The sequence below is a fragment of the Electrona antarctica genome, assembly GCF_951216825.1.
Source record: "Electrona antarctica genome assembly, contig: scaffold_96, whole genome shotgun sequence".
In the NCBI taxonomy this organism is placed as follows: Eukaryota; Metazoa; Chordata; class Actinopteri; order Myctophiformes; family Myctophidae; genus Electrona; species Electrona antarctica.
The window spans coordinates 475,745-499,418 of NW_027637920.1; the positions used below are offsets into that span (position 1 = coordinate 475,745).

General features: G+C 41.8%; 1 protein-coding gene across 1 annotated transcript in view; it reads left to right on the plus strand.

The window, feature by feature from the left end:
- Positions 1-23,674, plus strand: part of LOC306918560 (transcription factor 12-like) — a 66,398-nt gene that overhangs the window by 37,111 nt on the left and 5,613 nt on the right. The window contains exons 11-12 of the mRNA XM_079531457.1: positions 3,709-3,938; positions 11,342-11,471. Coding sequence (XP_079387583.1) covers positions 3,709-3,938; positions 11,342-11,463 — 352 coding nt within the window. The 3' untranslated portion in view covers positions 11,464-11,471. The remainder of the gene's footprint in view (positions 1-3,708; positions 3,939-11,341; positions 11,472-23,674) is intronic.

Below are 23,674 nucleotides of genomic sequence, written 5' to 3' on the forward strand. Positions count from 1 at the left end.
TTACCACACAGTGTTTATATAGAAACACCAGCACCCCCTGCAGGTAGGAGTCAACATTACAACAGTGTTTATACAGAAACACCAGCACCCCCTGCAGGTAGAGTTAAACATTACAACACAGTGTTTATGTAGAAACACCAGCTCCCCCTGCAGGTAGGAGTCAACATTACAACACAGTGTTTATACAGAAACACCAGCACCCCCTGCAGGTAGGAGTCAACATTACAACACATTGTTTATACAGAAACTATTGAAGCGTCCTATCCTCTGTGTTTCCTCCTATTGAAGCGTCTCTGTTTCCTCCTATTGAAGCGTCTCTGTGTTTCCTCCTATTGAAGCGTCCTAACTCTGTGTTTCCTCCTATTGAAGCATCCTATCCTCTGTGTTTCCTCCTATTGAAGCGTCCTATCCTCTGTGTTTCCTCATATTGAAGCGTCCTATCCTCTGTGTTTCCTACTATTGAAGCATCCTATCCTCTCTGTTTCCTCCTATTGAAGCGTCCTATCCTCTCTGATTCCTCCTATTGAAGCGTCCTAACCTCTGTGTTTCCTCCTATTGAAGCGTCTCTGTGTTTCCTCCTATTGAAGCTTATCTGTGTTTCCTCCTATTGAAGTGTCTCTGTGTTTCCTCTTATTGAAGCTTATCTGTGTTTCCTCCTATTGAAGAGTCTCTGTGTTTCCTCCTATTGAAGCGTCCTATCCTCCGTGTTTCCTCCTATTGAAGCATCCTATCCTCTGTGTTCCTCCTATTGAAGCGTCCTATCCTCTGTGTTTCCTCCTATTGAAGCATCCTATCATCTGTGTTTCCTCCTATTGAAGCATCCTATCATCTCTGTTTCCTCCTATTGAAGCGTCCTATTCTCTGTGTTTCCTCCTATTGAAGCGTCCTATCCTCTGTGTTTCCTCCTATTGAAGCGTCCTAACTCTGTGTTTCCTCCTATTGCAGCGTCCTATCCTCTGTGTTTCCTCCTATTGAAGCGTCCTAACCTCTGTGTTTCCTCCTATTGAAGCGTCTCTGTGTTTCCTCCTATTGAAGCATCTCTGTGTTTCATCCTATTGAAGCTTCTCTGTGTTTCCTCCTATTGAAGCGTCTCTGTGTTTCCGCCTATTGAAGCTTATCTGTGTTTCCTCCTATTGAAGCGTCTCTGTGTTTCCTCCTATTGAAGCGTCTCTGTGTTTCCTCCTATTGCAGCGTCTCTGTGTTTCCTCCTATTGAAGCATCCTATCCTCTGTGTTTCCTCCAATTGAAGCGTCTCTGTGTTTCCGCCTATTGAAGCTTATCTGTGTTTCCTCCTATTGAAGCGTCTCTGTGTTTCCTCCTATTGCAGCGTCTCTGTGTTTCCTCCTATTGAAGCGTCTCTGTGTTTCCTCCTATTGAAGCATCCTATCCTCTGTGTTTCCTCCTATTGAAGCGTCTCTGTGTTTCCTCCTATTGAAGCGTCCTATCCTCTGTGTTTCCTCCTTTTGCAGCGTCTCTGTGTTTCCTCCTATTGAAGCGTCCTATCCTCTGTGTTTCCTCCTATTGAAGCGTCCTATCCTCTGTGTTTCCTCCTATTGAAGCGTCCTATCCTCTGTGTTTCCTCCTATTGAAGCGTCCTATCATCTGTGTTTCCTCCTATTGAAGCGTATCTGTGTTTCCCCCTTTTGAAGCGCCCTATCCTCTGTGTTTCCTCCTATTGAAGCGTCCTAACCTCTGTGTTTCCTCCTATTGAAGCGTCCTATCCTCTGTTTCCTCCTATTGAAGCGTCTCTGTGTTTCCTCCTATTGAAGCGTCTATGTGTTTCCTCCTATTGAAGCGTCTCTGTGTTTCCTCCTATTGAAGCGTCCTATCCTCTGTGTTTCCTCCTATTGAAGCGTCCTATCCTCTGTGTTTCCTCCTATTGAAGCATCCTATCCTCTGTGTTTCCTCCTATTGAAGCGTCCTATCATCTGTGTTTCCTCCTATTGAAGCGTCCTATCCTCTGTGTTTCCTCCTATTGAAGCATCCTATCCTCTGTGTTTCCTCCTATTGAAGCGTCCTATCCTCTGTGTTTCCTCCTATTGAAGCGTCCTATCCTCTGTGTTTCCTCCTATTGAAGCGTCTCTGTGTTTCCTCCTATTGAAGCGTCCTATCCTCTGTGTTTCCTCCTATTGAAGCGTCTCTGTGTTTCCTCCTATTGAAGCGTCCTATCCTCTGTGTTTCCTCCTATTGAAGCGTCTCTGTGTTTCCTCCTATTGAAGCGTCTCTGTGTTTCCTCGTATTGAAGCGTCCTATCCTCTGTGTTTCCTCCTATTGAAGCGTCCTAACTCTGTGTTTCCTCCTATTGAAGCGTCCTATCCTCTGTGTTTCCTCCTATTGAAGTGTCCTAACTCTGTGTTTCCTCCTTTTGAAGCGTCATATCCTCTGTGTTTCCTCCTATTGAAGCGTCCTAACTCTGTGTTTCCTTCTATTGAAGCATCCCTCTGTGTTTCCTCCTATTGAAGCGTCCTAACTCTGTGTTTCCTCCTATTGAAGCGTCCTAACCTGTGTTTCCTCCTATTGAAGCGTCCTAACCTGTGTTTCCTCCTATTGAAGCGTCCTAACTCTGTGTTTCCTCCTATTGAAGCGTCCTAACCTGTGTTTCCTCCTATTGAAGCGTCCTATCCTCTGTGTTTCCTCCTATTGAAGCGTCTCTGTGTTTCCTCCTATTGAAGCGTCTCTGTGTTTCCTCCTATTGAAGCGTCCTAACTCTGTGTTTCCTCCTATTGAAGCGTCCTATCCTCTGTGTTTCCTCCTATTGAAGCGTCTCTGTGTGTCCTCCTATTGAAGCGTCCTATCCTCTGTGTTTCCTCCTATTGAAGCGTCCTAACTCTGTGTTTCCTCCTATTGAAGCGTCCTATCCTCTGTGTTTCCTCCTATTGAAGCGTCCTATCCTCTGTGTTTCCTCCTATTGAAGCGTCCTAACCTGTTTTTCCTCCTATTGAAGCGTCCTAACCTGTATTTCCTCCTATTGAAGCATCCTATCCTCTGTGTTTCCTCCTATTGAAGCGTCCTAACTCTGTGTTTCCTCCTATTGAAGCGTCCTAACCTGTGTTTCCTCCTATTGAAGCGTCCTAACCTGTGTTTCCTCCTATTGAAGCGTCCTAACTCTGTGTTTCCTCCTATTGAAGCGTCCTAACCTGTGTTTCCTCCTATTGAAGCGTCCTATCCTCTGTGTTTCCTCCTATTGAAGCGTCTCTGTGTTTCCTCCTATTGAAGCGTCTCTGTGTTTCCTCCTATTGAAGCGTCCTAACTCTGTGTTTCCTCCTATTGAAGCGTCCTATCCTCTGTGTTTCCTCCTATTGAAGCGTCTCTGTGTGTCCTCCTATTGAAGCATCCTATCCTCTGTGTTTCCTCCTATTGAAGCGTCCTAACTCTGTGTTTCCTCTTATTGAAGCGTCCTATCCTCTGTGTTTCCTCCTATTGAAGCGTCCTATCCTCTGTGTTTCCTCCTATTGAAGCGTCCTAACCTGTTTTTCCTCCTATTGAAGCGTCCTAACCTGTATTTCCTCCTATTGAAGCATCCTATCCTCTGTGTTTCCTCCTATTGAAGCGTCCTAACCTGTGTTTCCTCCTATTGAAGCGTCCTATCCTCTGTGTTTCCTCCTATTGAAGCATCCTATCCTCTGTGTTTCCTCCTATTGAAGCGTCCTATGCTCTGTGTTTCCTCCTATTGAAGCGTCCTATCCTCTGTGTTTCCTCCTATTGAAGCGCCCATGAGGACGAGGACCTCAGTCCGGAGCAGAAGGCGGAGAGGGAGCGCGAGCGCCGCATGGCCAACAACTCCCGCGAGCGTCTGCGCGTCAGAGACATCAACGAGGCGTTCAAGGAGCTGGGTCACATGGTGCAGGCCCACCTGAAGAGCGAGAAGCCCCAGACCAAGTTACTGGTCCTTCACGAGGCCGTGGCCGTCATCATGAGTCTGGAACAGCAGGTCAGAGGTGAGGCTTCGGTTCTAGAGACGTTCTGTCCTCTGATAGAGACTGTTGTCCTCTCATAGAGACTGTTGTCCTCTCATAGAGACTGTTGTCCTCTCATAGAGACTGTTGTCCTCTCATAGACTGTTGTCCTCTGATAGAGACTGTTGTCCTCTAATAGAGACTGTTGTCCTCTCATAGAGACTGTTGTCCTCTCATAGAGACTGTTGTCCTCTCATAGAGACTGTTGTCCTCTGGTACAATTTACAATTTACAATTTACAATTTAGGCATTTAGCAGACGCTCTTAATCCAGAGCGATTTACATTAGGCAAGAACAAAAGTATGGGAATACATCACATATATACAATGCATTTATCAAGAAACATGCGTAAGCTAAGAACGTAACTAGAACATATCTATATAATGACATATACATATTAAATATACATATATACTATACTATGCTATACATATGTACTATGATGTGCTATGACTACATACAATGCAATTATTGTGCTGTCTACATGACATGCTATAAGTCTCTTTCAAATGCTATCTAAGTCTAAAAAGTGCTATCTAAGGGGGTAGGATAAGTGCTATGGGCCATGATGGAGTCTGAAAAGGTGGGTCTTCAGACTACGGCGGAAGATTGGGAGTGATGCTGCAGTTCTGATTGCAACGGGGAGTGCATTCCACAGTTTTGGGGCCAGAAGGGAGAAGAGTTTGGGACGTGTGGAGCGTTGTCCCGGCGTTTTTAGTGAGGGTACTTCCAGCTTTTCTGCGTTGGCTGATCTGAGTGCGCGGGAGGGTTTGTAGGGTTCAATCATGCTTGCAAGATATGGGGGAGCCATACCTCTGGTTGCTTTAAATGCCAGCATCAGAGTTTTGTATTCTGTGCGGGCAGCGACTGGGAGCCAGTGCAGGGAGCGGAGCAGGGGGGAGACATGTGAGAATTTTGGCTGGTTGAAGACCAAGCGAGCTGCGGCATTTTGGATCAGATGGAGAGGCTTAAGTGCACATGCCGGTAGGCCAGTAAGGAGCGAATTACAATAGTCAAGTTTTGACAAGACTGTTGTCTGGATTAGGAGCTGGGCTGATTCCTGGGTGAGGAACGGTCTAATTCGTCGTATGTTATAGAGTGTGAACCTACAGGATCGAGTGACAGCTGTGATGTGAGTTTTAAACGAGAGCTGACTGTCCAGGACAACACCAAGGTTCCTGGCTGTTGGGACAGACGTTACCAGGGCGTTGTCTACGGAAATAGTTAGCTCCCGCATAGGGCAGGACTTAGCTGGGAAGAAGAGAAGCTCAGTCTTGTCTGGGTTCAGCTTGAGGTGGTTGGAGGACATCCACTGTGAGATGTCAGCCAGGCATGCAGTGATGCGCTCTTCCACCTGAGTGGCAGAGGGGGGGAAGGATAGAAACAGTTGTGTGTCATCGGCATAGCAGTGATAGGATATATTGTGAGCAGAGATGATAGTGCCAAGGGATTTGGTGTACAGTGATAGAGACTGTTGTCCTCTCATAGAGACTGTTGTCCTCTGGTAGAGACTGTTGTCCTCTCATAGAGACTGTTGTCCTTTCATAGAGACTGTTGTCCTCTCATAGAGACTGTTGTCCTCTGGTAGAGACTGTTTTCCTCTGGTAGAGACTGTTTTCCTCTGGTAGAGACTGTTGTCATCTGGTAGAGACTGTTGTCCTCTCATAGAGACTGTTGTCCTCTCATAGACTGTTGTCCTCTCATAGAGACTGTTGTCCTCTGGTAGAGACTGTTGTCCTCTGGTAGAGACTGTTGTCCTCTCATAGAGACTGTTGTCCTCTCATAGAGACTGTTGTCCTCTCATAGAGACTGTTGTCCTCTGGTAGAGACTGTTGTCCTCTCATAGAGACTGTTGTCCTCTCATAGAGACTGTTGTCCTCTGGTAGAGACTGTTGTCCTCTCATAGAGACTGTTGTCCTCTCATAGAGACTGTTGTCCTATGGTAGAGACTGTTGTCCTCTGGTAGAGACTGTTGTCCTCTCATAGAGACTGTTGTCCTCTGGTAGAGACTGTTGTCCTCTCATAGAGACTGTTGTCCTCTCATAGACTGTTGTCCTCTCATAGAGACTGTTGTCCTCTGGTAGAGACTGTTGTCCTCTCATAGAGACTGTTGTCCTCTCATAGAGACTGTTGTCCTCTGGTAGAGACTGTTGTCCTCTCATAGAGACTGTTGTCCTCTGGTAGAGACTGTTGTCCTCTCATAGAGACTGTTGTCCTCTCATAGACTGTTGTCCTCTCATAGAGACTGTTGTCCTCTGGTAGAGACTGTTGTCCTCTGGTAGAGACTGTTGTCCTCTGGTAGAGACTGTTGTCCTCTCATAGAGACTGTTGTCCTCTCATAGACTGTTGTCCTCTCATAGAGACTGTTGTCCTCTGGTAGAGACTGTTGTCCTCTGGTAGAGACTGTTGTCCTCTCATAGAGACTGTTGTCCTCTCATAGAGACTGTTGTCCTCTCATAGAGACTGTTCTCCTCCATCTATTCTAAACAGCAGGTCAGAGAATAGTTCTAATCTGGTTAACAGTTAAGTTAGAGGTTAGTGTTGTGATCGGCATTAATGTGAGGTTAGGGTTTTGGGGGCTGTGGGGGGGGGGGGGGGTCTGACTACTGCCTGCAAGACATACGTGGGAACACACACATGCAGCCTATGCCTTCCTAATACGTCACAGTGTTTGTGTGTTGACTCATAACACTGAACCTGTGTGTGTGTGTGTGTGTGTGTGTGTGTGTGTGTGTGTGTGTGTGTGTGTGTGTGTCGTGTGTGTCGTGTGTGTACTATGATGTGCTATGACTACATACAATGCAATTATTGTGCTGTCTACATGACATGCTATAAGTCTCTTTCAAATGCTATCTAAGTCTAAAAAGTGCTATCTAAGGGGGTAGGATAAGTGCTATGGGCCATGATGGAGTCTGAAAAGGTGGGTCTTCAGACTACGGCGGAAGATTGGGAGTGATGCTGCAGTTCTGATTGCAACGGGGAGTGCATTCCACAGTTTTGGGGCCAGAAGGGAGAAGAGTTTGGGACGTGTGGAGCGTTGTCCCGGCGTTTTTAGTGAGGGTACTTCCAGCTTTTCTGCGTTGGCTGATCTGAGTGCGCGGGAGGGTTTGTAGGGTTCAATCATGCTTGCAAGATATGGGGGAGCCATACCTCTGGTTGCTTTAAATGCCAGCATCAGAGTTTTGTATTCTGTGCGGGCAGCGACTGGGAGCCAGTGCAGGGAGCGGAGCAGGGGGGAGACATGTGAGACTTTTGGCTGGTTGAAGACCAAGCGAGCTGCGGCATTTTGGATCAGTTGGAGAGGCTTAAGTGCACATGCCGGTAGGCCAGTAAGGAGCGAATTACAATAGTCAAGTTTTGACAAGACTGTTGTCTGGATTAGGAGCTGGGCTGATTCCTGGGTGAGGAACGGTCTAATTCGTCGTATGTTATAGAGTGTGAACCTACAGGATCGAGTGACAGCTGTGATGTGAGTTTTAAACGAGAGCTGACTGTCCAGGACAACACCAAGGTTCCTGGCTGTTGGGACAGACGTTACCAGGGCGTTGTCTACGGAAATAGTTAGCTCCCGCATAGGGCAGGACTTAGCTGGGAAGAAGAGAAGCTCAGTCTTGTCTGGGTTCAGCTTGAGGTGGTTGGAGGACATCCACTGTGAGATGTCAGCCAGGCATGCAGTGATGCGCTCTTCCACCTGAGTGGCAGAGGGGGGGAAGGATAGAAACAGTTGTGTGTCATCGGCATAGCAGTGATAGGATATATTGTGAGCAGAGATGATAGTGCCAAGGGATTTGGTGTACAGTGATAGAGACTGTTGTCCTCTCATAGAGACTGTTGTCCTCTGGTAGAGACTGTTGTCCTCTCATAGAGACTGTTGTCCTTTCATAGAGACTGTTGTCCTCTCATAGAGACTGTTGTCCTCTGGTAGAGACTGTTTTCCTCTGGTAGAGACTGTTTTCCTCTGGTAGAGACTGTTGTCCTCTGGTAGAGACTGTTGTCCTCTCATAGAGACTGTTGTCCTCTCATAGACTGTTGTCATCTCATAGAGACTGTTGTCCTCTGGTAGAGACTGTTGTCCTCTGGTAGAGACTGTTGTCCTCTCATAGAGACTGTTGTCCTCTCATAGAGACTGTTGTCCTCTCATAGAGACTGTTGTCCTCTCATAGAGACTGTTGTCCTCTGGTAGAGACTGTTGTCCTCTCATAGAGACTGTTGTCCTCTCATAGAGACTGTTGTCCTCTGGTAGAGACTGTTGTCCTCTCATAGAGACTGTTGTCCTCTCATAGAGACTGTTGTCCTTTGGTAGAGACTGTTGTCCTCTGGTAGAGACTGTTGTCCTCTCATAGAGACTGTTGTCCTCTGGTAGAGACTGTTGTCCTCTCATAGAGACTGTTGTCCTCTCATAGACTGTTGTCCTCTCATAGAGACTGTTGTCCTCTGGTAGAGACTGTTGTCCTCTGGTAGAGACTGTTGTCCTCTCATAGAGACTGTTGTCCTCTCATAGAGACTGTTGTCCTCTGGTAGAGACTGTTGTCCTCTCATAGAGACTGTTGTCCTCTGGTAGAGACTGTTGTCCTCTCATAGAGACTGTTGTCCTCTCATAGACTGTTGTCCTCTCATAGAGACTGTTGTCCTCTGGTAGAGACTGTTGTCCTCTGGTAGAGACTGTTGTCCTCTGGTAGAGACTGTTGTCCTCTCATAGAGACTGTTGTCCTCTCATAGACTGTTGTCCTCTCATAGAGACTGTTGTCCTCTGGTAGAGACTGTTGTCCTCTGGTAGAGACTGTTGTCCTCTCATAGAGACTGTTGTCCTCTCATAGAGACTGTTGTCCTCTCATAGAGACTGTTCTCCTCCATCTATTCTAAACAGCAGGTCAGAGAATAGTTCTAATCTGGTTAACAGTTAAGTTAGAGGTTAGTGTTGTGATCGGCATTAATGTGAGGTTAGGGTTTTGGGGGCTGTGGGGGGGGGGGGGGGGTCTGACTACTGCCTGCAAGACATACGTGGGAACACACACATGCAGCCTATGCCTTCCTAATACGTCACAGTGTTTGTGTGTTGACTCATAACACTGAACCTGTGTGTGTGTGTGTGTGTGTGTGTGTGTGTGTGTGTGTGTGTGTGTGTGTGTGTGTGTGTGTGTGTGTGTGTGTGTGTGTGTGTGTGTGTGTGTGTGTGTGTGTGTCGTGTGTGTACTATGATGTGCTATGACTACATACAATGCAATTATTGTGCTGTCTACATGACATGCTATAAGTCTCTTTCAAATGCTATCTATGTCTAAAAAGTGCTATCTAAGGGGGTAGGATAAGTGCTATGGGCCATGATGGAGTCTGAAAAGGTGGGTCTTCAGACTACGGCGGAAGATTGGGAGTGATGCTGCAGTTCTGATTGCAACGGGGAGTGCATTCCACAGTTTTGGGGCCAGAAGGGAGAAGAGTTTGGGACGTGTGGAGCGTTGTCCCGGCGTTTTTAGTGAGGGTACTTCCAGCTTTTCTGCGTTGGCTGATCTGAGTGCGCGGGAGGGTTTGTAGGGTTCAATCATGCTTGCAAGATATGGGGGAGCCATACCTCTGGTTGCTTTAAATGCCAGCATCAGAGTTTTGTATTCTGTGCGGGCAGCGACTGGGAGCCAGTGCAGGGAGCGGAGCAGGGGGGAGACATGTGAGAATTTTGGCTGGTTGAAGACCAAGCGAGCTGCGGCATTTTGGATCAGTTGGAGAGGCTTAAGTGCACATGCCGGTAGGCCAGTAAGGAGCGAATTACAATAGTCAAGTTTTGACAAGACTGTTGTCTGGATTAGGAGCTGGGCTGATTCCTGGGTGAGGAACGGTCTAATTCGTCGTATGTTATAGAGTGTGAACCTACAGGATCGAGTGACAGCTGTGATGTGAGTTTTAAACGAGAGCTGACTGTCCAGGACAACACCAAGGTTCCTGGCTGTTGGGACAGACGTTACCAGGGCGCTGTCTACGGAAATAGTTAGCTCCCGCATAGGGCAGGACTTAGCTGGGAAGAAGCTAAGAAGGACTGTTGTCCTCTCATAGAGACTGTTGTCCTCTGGTAGAGACTGTTGTCCTCTGGTAGAGACTGTTGTCCTCTCATAGAGACTGTTGTCCTCTCATAGAGACTGTTGTCCTCTCATAGAGACTGTTGTCCTCTGGTAGAGACTGTTGTCCTCTCATAGAGACTGTTGTCCTCTCATAGAGACTGTTGTCCTCTGGTAGAGACTGTTGTCCTATCATAGAGACTGTTGTCCTCTGGTAGAGACTGTTGTCCTCTCATAGAGACTGTTGTCCTCTCATAGAGACTGTTGTCCTATGGTAGAGACTGTTGTCCTCTGGTAGAGACTGTTGTCCTCTCATAGAGACTGTTGTCCTCTGGTAGAGACTGTTGTCCTCTCATAGAGACTGTTGTCCTCTCATAGACTGTTGTCCTCTCATAGAGACTGTTGTCCTCTGGTAGAGACTGTTGTCCTCTGGTAGAGACTGTTGTCCTCTCATAGAGACTGTTGTCCTCTCATAGAGACTGTTGTCCTCTGGTAGAGACTGTTGTCCTCTCATAGAGACTGTTGTCCTCTGGTAGAGACTGTTGTCCTCTCATAGAGACTGTTGTCCTCTCATAGACTGTTGTCCTCTCATAGAGACTGTTGTCCTCTGGTAGAGACTGTTGTCCTCTGGTAGAGACTGTTGTCCTCTGGTAGAGACTGTTGTCCTCTCATAGAGACTGTTGTCCTCTCATAGACTGTTGTCCTCTCATAGAGACTGTTGTCCTCTGGTAGAGACTGTTGTCCTCTGGTAGAGACTGTTGTCCTCTCATAGAGACTGTTGTCCTCGCATAGAGACTGTTGTCCTCTCATAGAGACTGTTCTCCTCCATCTATTCTAAACAGCAGGTCAGAGAATAGTTCTAATCTGGTTAACAGTTAAGTTAGAGGTTAGTGTTGTGATCGGCATTAATGTGAGGTTAGGGTTTTGGGGGCTGTGGGGGGGGGGGGGGGGTCTGACTACTGCCTGCAAGACATACGTGGGAACACACACATGCAGCCTATGCCTTCCTAATACGTCACAGTGTTTGTGTGTTGACTCATAACACTGAACCTGTGTGTGTGTGTGTGTGTGTGTGTGTGTGTGTGTGTGTGTGTGTGTGTCGTGTGTGTCGTGTGTGTCGTGTGTGTCGTGCGTGCGTGCGTGCGTGCGTGCGTGTGTGTCGTGCGTGGGTGCGTGCGTGCGTGGGTGCGTGTGTGTCGTGCGTGCGTGCGTGCGTGCGTGCGTGCGTGCGTGCGTGCGTGCGTGCGTGCGTGCGTGCGTGCGTGCGTGCGTGCGTGCGTGCGTGCGTGCGTGCGTGCGTGCGTGCGTGCGTGCGTGCGTGCGTGTGTGGACTCTCAGAGAGGAACCTGAACCCCAAAGCAGCGTGTCTGAGGAGGAGAGAAGAGGAGAAGCTCTCAGACATATCCTTCCATCACCATCCTGGTCTGAGCGACGTAGCCGACGCTTTGGGACATCTGTAAACATACAGGTACTGTTACTGTACACTGTTACTGTACCCTGTTACTGTACCCTGTTACTGTACACTGTTACACTGTTACTGTATACTGTTACTGTACACTGTTACTGTACACTGTTACTGTACACTGTTACTGTACACTGTTACTGTACACTGTTACTGTACACTGTTACTGTATACTGTTACTGTACACTGTTACTGTACACTGTTACTGTACACTGTTACTGTATACTGTTACTGTACACTGTTACTGTACACTGTTACTGTATACTGTTACTGTATACTGTTACTGTACACTGTTACTGTACACTGTTACTGTACACTGTTACTGTACACTGTTACTGTACACTGTTACTGTACACTGTTACTGTATACTGTTACTGTATACTGTTACTGTACACTGTTACTGTATACTGTTACTGTATACTGTTACTGTACACTGTTACTGTACACTGTTACTGTATACTGTTACTGTACACTGTTACTGTATACTGTTACTGTACACTGTTACTGTATACTGTTACTGTACACTGTTACTGTATACTGTTACTGTACACTGTTACTGTACACTGTTACTGTACACTGTTACTGTATACTGTTACTGTACACTGTTACTGTACACTGTTACTGTACACTGTTACTGTACACTGTTACTGTATACTGTTACTGTACACTGTTACTGTATACTGTTACTGTACACTGTTACTGTACACTGTTACTGTACACTGTTACTGTATACTGTTACTGTATACTGTTACTGTGCACTGTTACTGTACACTGTTACTGTACACTGTTACTGTATACTGTTACTGTATACTGTTACTGTACACTGTTACTGTACACTGTTACTGTACACTGTTACTGTATACTGTTACTGTACACTGTTACTGTATACTGTTACTGTACACTGTTACTGTACACTGTTACTGTACACTGTTACTGTATACTGTTACTGTACACTGTTACTGTACACTGTTACTGTACACTGTTACTGTACACTGTTACTGTACACTGTTACTGTACACTGTTACTGTACACTGTTACTGTACACTGTTACTGTACACTGTTACTGTATACTGTTACTGTATACTGTTACTGTACACTGTTACTGTACACTGTTACTGTATACTGTTACTGTATACTGTTACTGTACACTGTTACTGTACACTGTTACTGTACACTGTTACTGTATACTGTTACTGTACACTGTTACTGTACACTGTTACTGTACACTGTTACTGTACACTGTTACTGTACACTGTTACTGTATACTGTTACTGTACACTGTTACTGTACACTGTTACTGTACACTGTTACTGTACACTGTTACTGTATACTGTTACTGTACACTGTTACTGTACACTGTTACTGTACACTGCTACTGTATACTGTTACTGTATACTGTTACTGTACACTGTTACTGTACACTGTTACTGTACACTGTTACTGTACACTGTTACTGTACACTGTTACTGTACACTGTTACTGTACACTGCTACTGTATACTGTTACTGTACACTGTTACTGTACACTGTTACTGTACACTGTTACACTGTTACTGTATACTGTTACTGTACACTGTTACTGTACACTGTTACTGTACACTGTTACTGTACACTGTTACTGTATACTGTTACTGTTACTGTACACTGTTACTGTACACTGTTACTGTTACACTGTTACTGTATACTGTTACTGTACACTGTTACTGTACACTGTTACTGTATACTGTTACTGTATACTGTTACTGTTACACTGTTACTGTACACTGTTACTGTATACTGTTACTGTATACTGTTACTGTATACTGTTACTGTACACTGTTACTGTACACTGTTACTGTATACTGTTACTGTATACTGTTACTGTTACACTGTTACTGTACACTGTTACTGTATACTGTTACTGTATACTGTTACTGTATACTGTTACTGTACACTGTTACTGTACACTGTTACTGTATACTGTCACTGTATACTGTTACTGTTACACTGTTACTGTACACTGTTACTGTACACTGTTACTGTATACTGTTACTGTATACTGTTACTGTACACTGTTACTGTACACTGTTACTGTATACTGTTACTGTACACTGTTACTGTACACTGTTACTGTACACTGTTACTGTTACACTGTTACTGTTACACTGTTACTGTATACTGTTACTGTTACTGTACACTGTTACTGTACACTGTTACTGTTACACTGTTACTGTATACTGTTACTGTACACTGTTACTGTACACTGTTACTGTATACTGTTACTGTATACTGTTACTGTTACACTGTTACTGTATACTGTTACTGTACACTGTTACTGTACACTGTTACTGTATACTGTTACTGTATACTGTTACTGTACACTGTTACTGTATACTGTTACTGTATACTGTTACTGTTACACTGTTACTGTACACTGTACACTGTACACTGTTACTGTACACTGTTACTGTATACTGTTACTGTTACACTGTTACTGTATACTGTTACTGTACACTGTTACTGTACACTGTTACTGTACACTGTTACTGTACACTGTTACTGTACACTGTTACTGTTACACTGTTACTGTACACTGTTACTGTACACTGTTACTGTACACTGTTACTGTATACTGTTACTGTTACTGTACACTGTTACTGTACACTGTTACTGTACACTGTTACTGTATACTGTTACTGTACACTGTTACTGTACACTGTTACTGTACACTGTTACTGTACACTGTTACTGTATACTGTTACTGTACACTGTTACTGTACACTGTTACTGTACACTGTTACTGTATACTGTTACTGTACACTGTTACTGTATACTGTTACTGTACACTGTTACTGTACACTGTTACTGTACACTGTTACTGTATACTGTTACTGTATACTGTTACTGTTACTGTACACTGTTACTGTATACTGTTACTGTACACTGTTACTGTACACTGTTACTGTACACTGTTACTGTACACTGTTACTGTACACTGTTACTGTTACTGTATACTGTTACTGTTACTGTACACTGTTACTGTATACTGTTACTGTATACTGTTACTGTTACTGTACACTGTTACTGTATACTGTTACTGTTACTGTATACTGTTACTGTTACTGTTACTGTACACTGTTACTGTATACTGTATACTGTTACTGTATACTGTTACTGTTACTGTACACTGTTACTGTATACTGTTACTGTATACTGTTACTGTTACTGTACACTGTTACTGTACACTGTTACTGTACACTGTTACTGTACACTGTTACTGTATACTATTACTGTACACTGTTACTGTACACTGTTACTGTACACTGTTACTGTACACTGTTACTGTACACTGTTACTGTACACTGTTACTGTACACTGTTACTGTACACTGTTACTGTATACTGTATACTGTTACTGTATACTGCTACTGTACACTGTTACTGTACACTGTTACTGTACACTGTTACTGTACACTGCTACTGTATACTGTTACTGTACACTGTTACTGTACACTGTTACTGTACACTGTTACTGTATACTATTACTGTACACTGTTACTGTACACTGTTACTGTACACTGCTACTGTATACTGTTACTGTATACTGTTACTGTACACTGTTACTGTATACTGTTACTGTATACTGTTACTGTACACTGTTACTGTATACTGTTACTGTACACTGTTACTGTATACTGTTACTGTACACTGTTACTGTATACTGTTACTGTACACTGTTACTGTATACTGTTACTGTACACTGTTACTGTACACTGTTACTGTACACTGTTACTGTATACTGTTACTGTACACTGTTACTGTATACTGTTACTGTATACTGTTACTGTACACTGTTACTGTACACTGTTACTGTACACTGTTACTGTATACTGTTACTGTACACTGTTACTGTATACTGTTACTGTATACTGTTACTGTACACTGTTACTGTATACTGTTACTGTATACTGTTACTGTACACTGTTACTGTATACTGTTACTGTATACTGTTACTGTACACTGTTACTGTACACTGTTACTGTACACTGTTACTGTACACTGTTACTGTACACTGTTACTGTACACTGTTACTGTATACTGTTACTGTATACTGTTACTGTACACTGTTACTGTACACTGTTACTGTACACTGTTACTGTATACTGTTACTGTATACTGTTACTGTACACTGTTACTGTACACTGTTACTGTACACTGTTACTGTACACTGCTACTGTATACTGTTACTGTACACTGTTACTGTATACTGTTACTGTACACTGTTACTGTATACTGTTACTGTATACTGTTACTGTATACTGTTACTGTACACTGTTACTGTATACTGTTACTGTATACTGTTACTGTATACTGTTACACTGTTACTGTACACTGTTACTGTACACTGTTACTGTACACTGTTACACTGCTACTGTACACTGTTACTGTATACTGTTACTGTATACTGTTACTGTACACTGTTACTGTATACTGTTACTGTATACTGTTACTGTATACTGTTACTGTATACTGTTACTGTATACTGTTACTGTATACTGTTACTGTTACACTGTTACTGTACACTGTTACTGTACACTGTTACTGTACACTGTTACACTGCTACTGTACACTGTTACTGTATACTGTTACTGTACACTGTTACTGTACACTGTTACTGTACACTGTTACTGTACACTGTTACTGTATACTGTTACTGTATACTGTTACTGTACACTGTTACTGTTACACTGTTACTGTTACTGTACACTGCTACTGTACACTGTTACTGTACACTGTACACTGTTACTGTACACTGTTACTGTACACTGTTACTGTACACTGTTACTGTATACTGTTACTGTATACTGTTACTGTATACTGTTACTGTATACTGTTACTGTTACTGTACACTGTTACTGTACACTGTTACTGTACACTGTTACTGTACACTGTTACTGTACACTGTTACTGTACACTGTTACTGTTACTGTTACTGTACACTGTTACTGTACACTGTTACTGTACACTGTTACTGTTACTGTATACTGTTACTGTACACTGTTACTGTATACTGTTACTGTACACTGTTACTGTATACTGTTACTGTATACTGTTACTGTACACTGTTACTGTATACTGTTACTGTATACTGTTACTGTACACTGTTACTGTATACTGTTACTGTATACTGTTACTGTACACTGTTACTGTATACTGTTACTGTACACTGTTACTGTATACTGTTACTGTATACTGTTACTGTACACTGTTAATGTATACTGTTACTGTATACTGTTACTGTATACTGTTACTGTTACACTGTTACTGTACACTGTTACTGTTACACTGTTACTGTATACTGTTACTGTACACTGTTACTGTATACTGTTACTGTACACTGTTACTGTAAACTGTTACTGTACACTGTTACTGTATACTGTTACTGTATACTGTTACTGTATACTGTTACTGTATACTGTTACTGTACACTGTCTGTTACTGTACACTGTTACTGTATACTGTTACTGTATACTGTTACTGTATACTGTTACTGTTACACTGTTACTGTACACTGTTACTGTACACTGCTACTGTACACTGTTACTGTACACTGTTACTGTACACTGTTACACTGTTACTGTATACTGTTACTGTACACTGTTACTGTATACTGTTACTGTACACTGTTACTGTAAACTGTTACTGTACACTGTTACTGTATACTGTTACTGTATACTGTTACTGTATACTGTTACTGTACACTGTTACTGTAAACTGTTACTGTACACTGTTACTGTATACTGTTACTGTATACTGTTACTGTACACTGTTACTGTAAACTGTTACTGTACACTGTTACTGTATACTGTTACTGTACACTGTTACTGTATACTGTTACTGTACACTGTTACTGTATACTGTTACTGTATACTGTTACTGTATACTGTTACTGTATACTGTTACTGTATACTGTTACTGTTACACTGTTACTGTTACACTGTTACTGTATACTGTTACTGTATACTGTTACTGTATACTGTTACTGTATACTGTTACTGTATACTGTTACTGTTACACTGTTACTGTATACTGTTACTGTACACTGTTACTGTACACTGTTACTGTACACTGTTACTGTACACTGTTACTGTATACTGTTACTGTATACTGTTACTGTACACTGTTACTGTATACTGTTACTGTATACTGTTACTGTATACTGTTACTGTATACTGTTACTGTATACTGTTACTGTATACTGTTACTGTATACTGTTACTGTACACTGTTACTGTATACTGTTACTGTACACTGTTACTGTATACTGTTACTGTATACTGTTACTGTACACTGTTACTGTATACTGTTACTGTATACTGTTACTGTATACTGTTACTGTACACTGTTACTGTATACTGTTACTGTATACTGTTACTGTATACTGTTACTGTATACTGTTACTGTATACTGTTACTGTATACTGTTACTGTACACTGTTACTGTATACTGTTACTGTACACTGTTACTGTATACTGTTACTGTATACTGTTACTGTACACTGTTACTGTATACTGTTACTGTACACTGTTACTGTATACTGTTACTGTATACTGTTACTGTACACTGTTACTGTATACTGTTACTGTACACTGTTACTGTATACTGTTACTGTACACTGTTACTGTACACTGTTACTGTACACTGTTACTGTATACTGTTACTGTATACTGTTACTGTACACTGTTACTGTATACTGTTACTGTACACTGTTACTGTTACACTGTTACTGTTACACTGTTACTGTACACTGCTACTGTACACTGTTACTGTACACTGTTACTGTACACTGTTACTGTACACTGTTACTGTACACTGTTACTGTATACTGTTACTGTACACTGTTACTGTACACTGTTACTGTACACTGTTACTGTACACTGTTACTGTACACTGTTACTGTACACTGTTACTGTACACTGTTACTGTATACTGTTACTGTTACTGTACACTGTTACTGTACACTGTTACTGTACACTGTTACTGTATACTGTTACTGTACACTGTTACTGTACACTGTTACTGTACACTGTTACTGTACACTGTTACTGTACACTGTTACTGTATACTGTTACTGTATACTGTTACTGTACACTGTTACTGTAAACTGTTACTGTACACTGTTACTGTATACTGTTACTGTATACTGTTACTGTACACTGTTACTGTAAACTGTTACTGTACACTGTTACTGTACACTGTTACTGTAAACTGTTACTGTACACTGTTACTGTATACTGTTACTGTATACTGTTACTGTACACTGTTACTGTACACTGTTACTGTATACTGTTACTGTACACTGTTACTGTATACTGTTACTGTATACTGTTACTGTACACTGTTACTGTACACTGTTACTGTACACTGTTACTGTACACTGTTACTGTATACTGTTACTGTACACTGTTACTGTACACTGTTACTGTACTACTGTTACTGTACACTGTACACTGTTACTGTATACTGTTACTGTACACTGTTACTGTACACTGTTACTGTATACTGTTACTGTACACTGTTACTGTACACTGTTACTGTACACTGTTACTGTACACTGTTACTGTATACTGTTACTGTACACTGTTACTGTACACTGTTACTGTATACTGTTACTGTACACTGCTACTGTACACTGTTACTGTATACTGTTACTGTACACTGTTACTGTACACTGTTACTGTATACTGTTACTGTACACTGTTACTGTACACTGTTACTGTACACTGTTACTGTTACACTGCTACTGTACACTGTTACTGTACACTGTTACTGTACACTGTTACTGTACACTGTTACTGTATACTGTTACTGTACACTGTTACTGTATACTGTTACTGTACACTGCTTACTGTACACTGTTACTGTACACTGTTACTGTACACTGCTTACTGTACACTGTTACTGTATACTGTTACTGTACACTGTTACTGTACACTGTTACTGTACACTGTTACTGTACACTGTTACTGTACACTGTTACTGTACACTGTTACTGTATACTGTTACTGTACACTGTTACTGTACACTGTTACTGTACACTGTTACTGTACACTGTTACTGTACTACTGTTACTGTACACTGTTACTGTACACTGTTACTGTACACTGTTACTGTACACTGTTACTGTACACTGTTACTGTACACTGTTACTGTATACTGTTACTGTACACTGTTACTGTACACTGTTACTGTACACTGTTACTGTACACTGTTACTGTATACTGTTACTGTACACTGTTACTGTACACTGTTACTGTACACTGTTACTGTACACTGTTACTGTACACTGTTACTGTACACTGTTACTGTACACTGTTACTGTACACTGTTACTGTTACACTGCTACTGTACACTGTTACTGTATACTGTTACTGTACACTGTTACTGTACACTGTTACTGTACACTGCTACTGTACACTGTTACTGTATACTGTTACTGTACACTGTTACTGTATACTGTTACTGTACACTGTTACTGTACACTGTTACTGTATACTGTTACTGTACACTGTTACTGTACACTGTTACTGTATACTGTTACTGTACACTGTTACTGTACACTGTTACTGTTACACTGTTACTGTACACTGTTACTGTTACACTGTTACTGTACACTGTTACTGTATACTGTTACTGTACACTGTTACTGTACACTGTTACTGTTACACTGCTTACTGTACACTGTTACTGTATACTGTTACTGTACACTGTTACTGTACACTGTTACTGTACACTGTACTGTACACTGTTACTGTACACTGTTACTGTACACTGTTACTGTACACTGTTACTGTACACTGTTACTGTTACACTGCTACTGTACACTGTTACTGTATACTGTTACTGTACACTGTTACTGTACACTGTTACTGTTACACTGCTACTGTACACTGTTACTGTATACTGTTACTGTACACTGTTACTGTACACTGTTACTGTACACTGTTACTGTACACTGCTTACTGTACACTGTTACTGTATACTGTTACTGTACACTGTTACTGTACACTGTTACTGTACACTGTTACTGTACACTGTTACTGTACACTGTTACTGTACACTGTTACTGTACACTGTTACTGTACACTGTTACTGTACACTGTTACTGTACACTGTTACTGTACTACTGTTACTGTACACTGTTACTGTACACTGTTACTGTACACTGTTACTGTACACTGTTACTGTACACTGTTACTGTACACTGTTACTGTATACTGTTACTGTACACTGTTACTGTACACTGTTACTGTACACTGTTACTGTACACTGTTACTGTATACTGTTACTGTACACTGTTACTGTACACTGTTACTGTACACTGTTACTGTACACTGCTACTGTACACTGTTACTGTACACTGTTACTGTACACTGTTACTGTACACTGTTACTGTTACACTGCTACTGTACACTGTTACTGTATACTGTTACTGTACACTGTTACTGTACACTGTTACTGTACACTGTTACTGTACACTGTTACTGTATCACTGTTACTGTACACTGTTACTGTACCACTGTTACTGTACACTGTTACTGTACACTGTTACTGTACTACTGTTACTGTACACTGTTACTGTACACTGTTACTGTATACTGTTACTGTACACTGTTACTGTACACTGTTACTGTTACACTGTTACTGTACACTGTTACTGTTACACTGCTACTGTACACTGTTACTGTATACTGTTACTGTACACTGTTACTGTACACTGTTACTGTTACACTGCTACTGTACACTGTTACTGTATACTGTTACTGTACACTGTTACTGTTACACTGCTACTGTACACTGTTACTGTATACTGTTACTGTACACTGTTACTGTATACTGCTACTGTACACTGTTACTGTTACACTGCTACTGTACACTGTTACTGTATACTGTTACTGTACACTGTTACTGTACACTGTTACTGTTACACTGCTACTGTACACTGTTACTGTATACTGTTACTGTACACTGTTACTGTACTACTGTTACTGTACACTGTTACTGTACACTGTTACTGTACACTGTTACTGTATACTGTTACTGTACACTGTTACTGTACACTGTTACTGTACACTGTTACTGTACACTGTTACTGTACACTGTTACTGTACACTGTTACTGTACACTGTTACTGTACACTGTTACTGTACACTGTTACTGTTACACTGTTACACTGTTACTGTACACTGTTACTGTACACTGTTACTGTACACTGTTACTGTACACTGTTACTGTACACTGTTACTGTACACTGTTACTGTACACTGTTACTGTACACTGTTACTGTACACTGTTACTGTACACTGTTACTGTACTGTACACTGTTACTGTATACTGTTACTGTACACTGTTACTGTACACTGTTACTGTATACTGTTACTGTACACTGTTACTGTACACTGTTACTGTACACTGTTACTGTACACTGTTACTGTACACTGTTACTGTACACTGTTACTGTACACTGCTACTGTACACTGTTACTGTATACTGTTACTGTACACTGTTACTGTACACTGTTACTGTTACACTGCTACTGTACACTGTTACTGTATACTGTTACTGTACACTGTTACTGTATACTGCTACTGTACACTGTTACTGTTACACTGCTACTGTACACTGTTACTGTACACTGTTACTGTACACTGTTACTGTACACTGTTACTGTATACTGTTACTGTACACTGTTACTGTTACACTGTTACTGTACACTGTTACTGTATACTGTTACTGTACACTGTTACTGTATACTGTTACTGTACACTGTTACTGTACACTGTTACTGTATACTGTTACTGTACACTGTTACTGTACACTGTTACTGTACACTGTTACTGTACACTGTTACTGTACACTGTTACTGTTACACTGTTACTGTACACTGTTACTGTACACTGTTACTGTACACTGTTACTGTACACTGTTACACTGTTACTGTACACTGTTACTGTACACTGTTACTGTATACTGTTACTGTACACTGTTACTGTACACTGTTACTGTACACTGTTACTGTACACTGTTACTGTACACTGTTACTGTACACTGTTACTGTACACTGTTACTGTACACTGTTACTGTACACTGTTACTGTACTACTGTTACTGTACACTGTTACTGTTACACTGTTACTGTACACTGTTACTGTACACTGTTACTGTTACACTGTTACTGTACACTGTTACTGTATACTGTTACTGTACACTGTTACTGTACACTGTTACTGTACACTGTTACTGTACACTGTTACTGTTACACTGTTACTGTACACTGTTACTGTACACTGTTACTGTACACTGTTACTGTACACTGTTACTGTATACTGTTACTGTACACTGTTACTGTACACTGTTACTGTACACTGTTACTGTACACTGTTACTGTACACTGTTACTGTTACACTGTTACACTGTTACTGTACACTGTTACTGTACACTGTTACTGTATACTGTTACTGTACACTGTTACTGTACACTGTTACTGTACACTGTTACTGTACACTGTTCACTGCTACTGTACACTGTTACTGTATACTGTTACTGTACACTGTTACTGTACACTGTTACTGTATACTGTTACTGTACACTGTTACTGTACACTGTTACTGTACACTGTTACTGTACACTGTTGCACTGTACTGTACACTGTTACTGTATACTGTTACTGTACACTGTTACTGTACACTGTTACTGTATACTGTTACTGTACACTGTTACTGTACACTGTTACTGTATCACTGTTACTGTACACTGTTACTGTACACTGTTACTGTACACTGTTACTGTACACTGTTACTGTACACTGTTACTGTACACTGTTACTGTACTACTGTTACTGTACACTGTTACTGTACACTGTTACTGTACACTGTTACTGTACACTGTTACTGTACACTGTTACTGTACACTGCTACTGTACACTGTTACTGTACACTGTTACTGTACACTGTTACTGTACACTGTTACTGTATACTGTTACTGTACACTGTTACTGTACACTGTTACTGTACACTGTTACTGTACACTGTTACTGTACACTGTTACTGTACTACTGTTACTGTACACTGTTACTGTACACTGTTACTGTACACTGTTACTGTACTACTGTTACTGTACACTGTTACTGTACTACTGTTACTGTACACTGTTACTGTACACTGTTACTGTACA